The 9,244-nt window shown below is 48.1% G+C and overlaps 1 protein-coding gene across 1 annotated transcript in view; it reads right to left on the bottom strand.

Moving 5' to 3' along the window:
- Positions 1-1,331: 1,331 nt before the first annotated feature.
- Positions 1,332-9,244, bottom strand: part of LOC141258454 (serine/threonine-protein kinase SBK1-like) — a 48,049-nt gene continuing 40,136 nt past the window's right edge. Inside the window, exons 4-5 of the mRNA XM_073673453.1 lie at positions 1,841-2,043; positions 1,332-1,478 (exon numbers count right to left, since the gene is read on the bottom strand). Of these exons, the coding sequence (XP_073529554.1) occupies positions 1,332-1,478; positions 1,841-2,043 (350 nt within the window). The remainder of the gene's footprint in view (positions 1,479-1,840; positions 2,044-9,244) is intronic.

Raw genomic sequence — 9,244 nt, 5'->3', positions numbered from 1 at the left:
CCTAGTGAGAGGCCGAGGAGGAGGAGAAGGGGAGCTGGGATTTTGGCTCATCTCAGCTCCAAGAGAACGGAACAGAAAGGAACAGAGAAAGAGAAGGAGAGACAGAGAAACAGAAGGGCTCAGGAACAAGAAAGTGGAAGGGACCCTAAGAACCCACGAGAATCCAGGGTGCAGGGTCAGGCAGATTAAGGGTACCGGATCCCAAGTTGGTGGAGGAGAAACAACCCTCAGCCAAAGACCAGTCGTCGTGATCATCTATTGGTGCGAAACTTCATCAAACCTGCTAGGAAGGCACCAAATAGGACAGCGGAGGACGGGGCCCACGTTTAACCGCACAAGTCTGCGGCAGCTGGACAAAAGTGGGTCACTGGTGAGGCAGGCCAGAGAAAGGATTAAAGGGGGTCCTGTGCCATGCTCTTGACTGATTGGGAGTTGACCAAGCCCCACACCTGGTGGACGCAGCACGGCTCGGGGGGTCACTACCTGTACAGAAGTGACCCAGAACAAATGAACTGTGAGTAAAGACCCTGGACTGTAACTTGTTGTCTGTGTGCTCCTTCGCGCCTCCAGCCCTACCGCTACTGGGACTCTCACCACCATCACTCCCACCATCCACTACACTGCCCTGGGGCCGCACTCTTCCCGTGGGGAGTCACATCATCAGCCCCAGCGGACTGCCTTGCAGCGGCGGTTCCTAATAACCGCAATCCACGGGTGGCGTAGTCGGACATAATCTGAAGCACGTAGCAGACCATTGGCCTGACCACCCTGAGCCGCGGGACCGGGCCGCCACTACTACCCCCATCGTTCCCCTATCGCCCGGATCCGCGTGCCCCACGGCCCAGGGGGCGAGTCACACACAGTTTTTGAAGGAACTTTTAGGGGAAGTTTTTCCAAATATCTTGAACCTACCACCTCTTCCTCAACTACCAAGTTTGTTTAATACTCAAAGACCTTTATTTTCCAGGGAAAATTAAGGTAATTGAAGATAGAGAGAACTGACTGACGAGAAAAGGGACATTGAGCAAAGAGATTGTCAAACATGTATATGGCTTCTCTCGACAACATCTGCCAAAAAAAAGGGGGAGATGTGAAGTCAGGACTTTGTCTCCAGTTGATGTAGACTTGATACATGGTGTCAGATTCTGTTGCTTCAAACCATAGGAAGAATCCAGTCAAAACAACAAAGAAGAACCCCAAAAGCCCAGATATCTATAGTAGGGCTCAAGATCAAATATTCTACTCCTTTCAATTCACACAATCTGGATACATGTAAGGTATTATATGTGACTTGGACGACACAGTTTCCCATAGGTTGGGTCAAACCAAAATCACTCAATTTGGTAGCAGTCTTTGTCCATGAGCAACACGATGTCTGGCTTCAGGTCCCTGTGAACCAACCCTCTACCATGCATATAGTCCAGAGCTGAGGATATCTGTTTGGCACACCTCTTCACTGCATCCTCAGGAATTCCAACCTGCAGAAAACAGATCAGGTTCATGAGATTTAGTTTTATTTGTGTAGTTCTTTATCCAAAGCAAAATACTAAACATTGAAGATGTTGCTGTTGTTGGGACAGTGGATGGTATAGTGGATAAAACTGCTGCTGTGAAGGTCATGAGGCTTCAAACAGTGCATTGTTATGGAAATCGCTTTCAACTATGGAAATGTTTGATGTATTCCCAAAGACCCCCATATGTAATAGTTAGCTAACTGGCTACCATATACAGGGGTATCTCGCTTTTCCTCTGACTGTTGATGTGTATCTCCTGCCTCTGGTGTTTCAGAAATTAAATATTTGTACATTGTAGGAGAACATATGGAGCCGGCCTTACTTACCTCACTTTGTATGATATGATGCAAGGTGCCTGCCATTGCCAACTCCTGAGTAAGTGCATAGTGGTCCATTGTGCCAATAAAGATGGGATATGTGGTAATAATATGAGGGTGGTCAGAGAGACTGATTGACAAAGACAACTCCTTCAGAAAGTTTTTCAGAAGATTTCTGTCCTCCTTCAGTAGTTTCACAGCCACTGGTTCTCCTATAAAAAGAAACAAAAGTAAGTCTATAAAAACCTCCAAGATCTCACATAGAAACTTTATATTCAAACACATAATTATCACCACTGGCATGGGATGTGTGCTGGTGGATATCTGTGCCTAATCCTCAATCTCATATCTAAGAGGAGGCCTGACTTTGCTAAATTGGGGGCAAGTTAGATTTATAACAGTTTAATCCCAAATTTATTCATTTATTTAACTAACTGATATTACCATTTTAAAATTGTTAGTGGTTTTGCGGCCATTTATCTCCAATGAGAAAAAAGTTATTGGGAGATTGAACTTTAACTGCTTAATTCTTTTGTCTCCTGATACAGTTATATGAAAAAGTTTGGACACCCCTATTAATCTTAAGCTTAATGTTTTATAAAAATTGGTGTTTTTGCAACAGCTATTTCAGGTTAATATATGTAATAACTGTTGGACACAGTACAATAAACCTCATTTCAAGGCAGAAACATTACTAACAGAAAATGTGCAATCTGCATTCAAACAAAATTTGACAGGTGCATAAGTATGGGCACTAGTGTTGAGCCACCCCCGTAGTGTTCGAGTTCGGTTCGGTTCGTCGAACACCCGTGTGTTCGTCGAACTGTTCGTCGAACACCCGTGTGTTCGTCGAACTGTTCGTCGAACACCGTTAAAACCAATGGCAGGCAAACAGAAACACATAGAAACACATAGAAAATACCTTCAAAGGTGTCCAAAAGCTGACAAACTGCTCAGAAGACACAACTAACACATGGAAAAGTGACAAGTACATATAGTCATGCGAAAAGAAAAAAGAGGTGGAGGAGTAAAAGAAGGGAGAGACACAGATATAGGCATGTCATGCCCTTCTAAAATCCAAAAAGTGAGAAGCCGACACGTTCAGTCCGCTCCTGCCCGTGCCACCTCCGCGTCGCCGGGTTTGTGCCAGAGCCGCGGTGAACCCTGACGGCCAGCCCCCCTCTCCCAATACTGGTGCCTGTCCGCTGGTGGGTCGAGCGAGCCCCCCTGTGGTGGAGGCAGCTCTAAGCTTTTTAATTTAAATTGTCTCTCTAATTTGAATGAATACACTTTAAATCCATTTACAAGGATCTATTGGAGGGCAAGTCTCATGCCAGCAGCCGCATAATTCCAGCTCCAGTAGCATCCACTAAAGCTGCTGCAGTTAAAAAGCTTTTATAAGGATCGAGCTCGGGTGTCCACCGCAAGGCATCCTACTGCCAGTCCCAGCCCCTATGCCTTGGGGTGCCTCCTGATGCTCTTCACTGAGTATCCCGTGGTCCCGAAGCATTTCCTTTGAAAAAATTAAGTGTCCAAACTACAGGTGGTCTAGCTTGCTTAACAGCCGGGATAATCCGCTGACTAGCAGACACTGCTACTAGGCACAAAGTATTTCCTGGGCTAGATGCAGTTAAAAATTTGTAATTAGATACTCTCGTTGGATGCCGAGAAAGCATTCCATAGAGTCTCCTGGCACGCCATATAGGATTCTCTTAAAAAGCTTGGGGTAGGGGTCTAGGGGACCCTTTTATAGCCAAAATCACGGCCCTGTATCGCAATACGTCACCTAGGCTGAAGATAAATGGAACTGTAGCACCCTGAGGGCTCAGTTGCTACAGAGGTATTGCACCTCACCCAGAGGTGTGATATCTCACTCTCAGGTAAGGATGTAGTGTGGATCAGGACCCGACACCTGCATGCATTACACCACATTGCCGTGGGGCAGGGCGACCAATATGCCCCTGAGATGGGCACGACAGTCCCTGTCCCTGGCTGGAGTGGGGGGAGGGAACACTGAGGAAGGGGAACCCTGTAGTGCAGGAGCAGGGAGGAAGCAGTTCCTGGGTGCATTGAGAAGGGAGTATCTTAGTTCAGTGCAGAGAAGTCTGAGCAGAAGTGGCAGGGAGCAGGGGCTCTGCATGAGCTCTGCTCCGGAGGCGGGCCTAGTAACAGAGGCCCAGGCCTGGAAGAGGGAGAAGGAAGGAAGAGGAGCGGAGAAGGCTCCAGGAACGAGGAACGAAGGGATCCCAGGGGTGCGGACGGGCGAGTCGCCACCGCACGCCCGAAACCACCTGCGTGGAGGGGCCAGGCCAAAGGGGGAGACCGGTCCCCGAAACTAGTGGAGGCAGGAAACTACCCTCAGCTAGAAACAGGAGGCTGTGACATTTTATGTGGCACAGACCCTCGCTACACCCGCTAGGAAGGCACCACATAGGGTCAGGGAAACTGGCGCCAAGTTTACCAAGAGGAGGCCCGAGGCAGTCGGACAGAAGGGTTGGTAAGAAAGGCCAGACAAAGGACACACAAAGGGGGTCCTGTGAAGCGCTCCAAAGTTATCTGGGAGTTGTCTGAGCCCCTCACCTGGTGAGCACAGTACGAAGTGGGCAGCCGTTACCTGCAGACGTGGTCTGGATAATAAGAACTGTGAGTAAAGGCCCTGGACTGCATCACTGACTCCGTGTCGTTACTGCTGCTGCCCTGCACCATCACCCCCATCCTCCGCATACACTGCCCTGAGGCTATACTCCTCCCGTGGGGAGTTATGCTACGCTCTGCTGCACCCACAACACCAGCCTCAGCGGTCTGCCCTGGAGCGGTGGTTCACTCTGACCGCAATCCACGGGTGGCGTAGTCGGACATTTAAACATCAAAACCACATAAATAGTTCCGCCACTGGTTTGACCGCCCTGAGCCACGGAACCGGGTCGCTGCCACGAAGACTACAACCACCAGCATCCACCAAAAAGGGTCCGACTCCGGGTGTCCCAAGGCCCAGGGGGCGCGTCAGAACATTTTCATCACCTTTCACAATCACCAATGGGACAAGGCAGGGATGTTCTCTGTCCCCTCTCTTATACATCCTAGTGATGGAGCACCTGCTCTCATCAATTCGCCATAACCCAAATATTAGGTGTATTGAGGTGGGAGGCACAGAGTACAAGTGCTCTCTATTTGCTGATGATGTCCTAGTATATATCACTCAATCACATATATCCATCCATGCTGTTATGGCTGAAATAGATCACTTTGTTACATGGTCAAATTTTAAAATCAATGCAGCGAAGTCTGAGGCCCTCGATGTCTCCCTCCCCAAATCCATATAGGATTCCATCCAGTCCAACTTTCCCTTTGCCTGGCCCTCACAGGGTATCAAATACTTAGGAATTCCTATTCATAGAGACCTCTCCCATCTAGGTTATCTTAATTTTGGGCCCTTTATTGAACAACTCCATACAGACCACGGTTGGCAAGTTAGAACTGTAAGATTCAATACGTGAACCACTGGTGTTTTGTGGAAAAGCACATGTACACTGTGTTCCAAATTATTATGCAAAAAGTGTTTAGGAGTGATAAGGGAAGAATTTGTTTGTTTGTCAGTTAAACTCATTGATGGTGATGTGTGTCAGGGCTCTTTATATCACTGTAAGCAATTGCAGACACCTGTGATAATTAGTTTGGCAGGTGTGTCCAATGAAAGGCAAGACTACTTAAGAAGGCTGTCTCACATTATTAAGCAGCCTACATTTTCTGCCAAAATGGGAAAGAAAAAGGATGTGTCGGCTGCTGAGAAGCAACAAATTGTGGAGTGTTTAGGTCAATGCATGACTACAATCAACATTGTGCGATGATCAGGATGAAGTGTCTTGGCAATCAAGAAGTATGTAGCTGATTCACAGTACACACGTGTGCGTGCTGATAAGGGCAAATTGAGGACTCTTTCCTACAGGCAATTACGTCAGGTTGAAAGAGCAGCGGCAAAAAAGCCTTGTCATAGCAGCAGACAAGTTTTTGAAGCTGCTGGTGCCTCCAACGTCCCCCGAACAACAAGATGCAGGGTCCTTCAGAGGTTTGCAGCTGTGCATACGCCATCCTGTCGACCTCCTCTATCCACTTCACACAAGCAGAAACGGCTCCAGAGGGTCAAACATTACATGAAGACTGATTTCAAAACTGTTTTGTTCACGGATGAGTGCCGTGCAGCGCTCGATGGTCCAGATGGATGGAGTGGAGGATGGCTGGTTGATGGACACCCCACGCAAACACGGCTACAGCGCCAACAAGGAGGAGGTGGAGTAATGTTTTGGGCTGGAATCATGGGGAGAGAGATTGTCGGCCCCTTTAGGATCCCTGAAGGCGCTAAAGATGAACTCCATAATGTATGTGGATTTTCTCAAACAGCACTTCCTGCCATGGTTCAAGAAGAAGAACCGTGTATTTCACAGCAAGATCATTTTTTTGCATGATAATGCACCATCTCATGCTGCACATAAAACATCTGCATCTCTGGCTGATATGGGCATAAAAGGGGACAAACTTATGGTGTGACCCCCATGCTCCCCTGACCTCTACCCCATTCAGAACCTTTGGAGCATCATTAAAAGGAGTGTATGATGATGGCGGGAGGCAGTTCACATCTAAGCAACAGCTCTGGGAGGGTATTCTGTCCTCATGCAAAACAATTGAAGCAGAAACCATCCAAAACCTGACAAATTCAATGGACGAGAGAGTTCAGAAGCTTCTTTCGAACAAGGGGTCCTATGTGAAAATGTAACATCACCTAGAATAAAGTTTTGAGTTGAAAACTGTTTGATTTCAGTTTCTAACAACCTGCTAATGCTTATAATTTCAAAAATGACCATTTTTTTGGTCTTTATTAAAATGAAAAGGTTGATCGAAAAGTTTGGGGGATCTAAGAGTGTGGCAACCCAGTAGTCATGATTACTTCGAATTCTGACAATATGAGGGTCATGCTGCAGGTAGTGCAGCAAGAAGGCACTTATGTGTCTTGCGCATCTCGGAGCCCCAAAATTATTTTCCGGGCTAGATGCAGCTAAAAATTATTATTAATTTTAAATCTGGTTAAGCTTTAGTATAGATAGCCTAATAGGATCAGTGCTGCACACTGCTACAAAGCCCAAATTATTTTCCAGTCAAGATACAGATAAACATGATTAGTAATTTGAAAGCTTAAAACGGTTGGTAGGGTGATTTTAACCAATCATCAAGCTTTTACTCTCCCCAGGATGACACAGGGGTAGAAAAGTCGTTTCGGATCCATGATTTGTTCATCTTTATGAACGTGAGTCTGTCTACATTATCAGTGGAGAGCCGCGTGCGCTTATCTGTCAGCACACCACCAGCAGCGCTGAACACACGTTCAGACAGAACGCTGGCTGCGGGGCATGACAAGATCTCCAAGGCGTAAGTGGCTAGCTCTGGCCATTTATCCAGATTGGAAGCCCAAAAAGAGCAAGGGTCCAGTGACACAGTCGTGGCTTCAATGTTTACTTGGAGATACTCCTGTACCATCGTCTCTAGGCGTTGACTATGTGTCAGACTTCTTGTCTCCTGTGGCCTTGCAAAGGATGGGCTAAAAAAGTGGTGAAATGATTCCGCAAAATTGATGTTACCAGCAGATACTGTGGTTCTGTTACGGTTTGAGTGCTGAACACTTGACGGTCCCACGGTTGGCAAGTTGGAACTGTGAGATTCACTACGTGCACCACTGGTATTTTGTGGAAAAGCACATGTAAGATTCTGCAACAGTCTCTGCTGATACTCCTGCATGCATGCATCCCTTTCTATGGCAGGAATAATTTCTGCAAATTTACTTTTGTACCAGGGATCTAACAGTGTGGCAACCCAGTAGTCAGGATTATTTCTAATTCTCACAATTCGAGGGTCATGTTGCAGGTAGTGCAGCAAGAAGGCACTCATGTGTGTTGCGCATCCAGGAGCACCAAGTCCCTGTTGTGTTGGTGGCGAGGTAACAATCATGCTTCCTTCCTCTGTCCTCTCCCCCCAACCTCGCACAACAGAAATGTGATCAAGGTCTCCCTCATCTGATGAGTCTTCCATCAGTTCGTCCTCCACTTCTTCCTGGGCTCCTGCACCTTCCTCACTAGTTTGGCTGCTACCATGCGCCCTGGTAAAACCATCTCCCCCACCCTCACATGCCTGCCGCCTTGGTGCTGCCGACCGTCTGGACCTTGCAGATGTTAGCCCTTCCGCATACAACTCCTCCTCCTCTACTTCCTCCACCTCCTCTTGTGCCACCACCTGACTCCGAATTTTGTTTAACATGTGCTCCAGCATGTAAATCACCGGAATAGTCAAGCTGATAATGGCATCGTCAGCACTAAACATCTTCGTCGCCATTTCAAAACTGTGCAGAAGGGTGCATAGGTCCCTGATCTGAGACCACTCCTCCAGCGTGATTTGCCCCACCTCTGGATCTCGTTGGCCCAGGCTATACGTCAGAACGTATTGCACCAGGGCTTGTCGGTGCTGCCACAGTCGCTGCAACATGTGCAGAGTTGAACTCCACCGGGTAGGCACATCGCATTTTAGCCGGTGAAGTGGCAGGCCCAACGACTTCTGTAGAGATGTAAGTCGCTGAGCTGTGGGATGCGAACGGCGGAAGTGAGCACACAGCGACCGTGCCCTCTGCAGAAGGCCATCTAGTCTGGGATAGTGGGCTAAAAATTGCTGGACAACCAGGTTCAACACGTGAGCCATACAAGGCACGTGTGTGACATTGCCCCGGCGAAGGGCCGCACCCAGGTTTACAGCCTTGTTGCACACGGCCTTCCCTGGTTTCAGGTCCAGTGGAGACAACCATTCATGAAATTGGTTCTCCAGAGCTGACCACAACTCCTCAGCTGTGTGACTCACATTTCCCAGACATTTCAATGTAAAAACCGCCTGATGACGTTGAGCTCTACTGCCAGCATAGTAAGGAGGTGTGCAGGATCGCTTCTGCGCAGTTAGAAATCTTGTGGCATGACCAGACAGGCTTTGGGTGCAGGTGAAAGACCGAGAGGAGGTTGAGGAGGCAGAAGCAGTGGAGGAACTTTGAGATAAAGAGGATTGACGCACAACTCGTGGGGACGGCAAGACTTGGACAGCAGCCCCTTGTCCTGCTGTCACCATAGTTACCCAGTGCCCAGTCAGCGACATGTAACGCCCCTGTCCATGCCTACTCGTCCAAGTGTCTGTGGTGAAATGCACCCTGTCACACACAGAGTTCTCAAAGAAGCGGTGATGTTGTGTGCGACATGCTGGTGGAGCGCAGGCACACCTTTCTTTGAGAAGTAGTGCCGACTGGGCATCTGGTACTGGGGCACTGCAACGGACATAAGGTCTCGAAAAGCCTCTGTGTCCACCAGGCGGAAAGGCAGCATTTCTATAGCC

This window comes from Phyllobates terribilis, unplaced genomic scaffold (genome assembly GCF_046119375.1).
Source record: "Phyllobates terribilis strain yellow unplaced genomic scaffold, ASM4611937v1 Scaffold_3__8_contigs__length_932513732, whole genome shotgun sequence".
NCBI classification, from domain to species: Eukaryota; Metazoa; Chordata; class Amphibia; order Anura; family Dendrobatidae; genus Phyllobates; species Phyllobates terribilis.
This window is presented reverse-complemented; position numbering and strand designations above follow the sequence as displayed.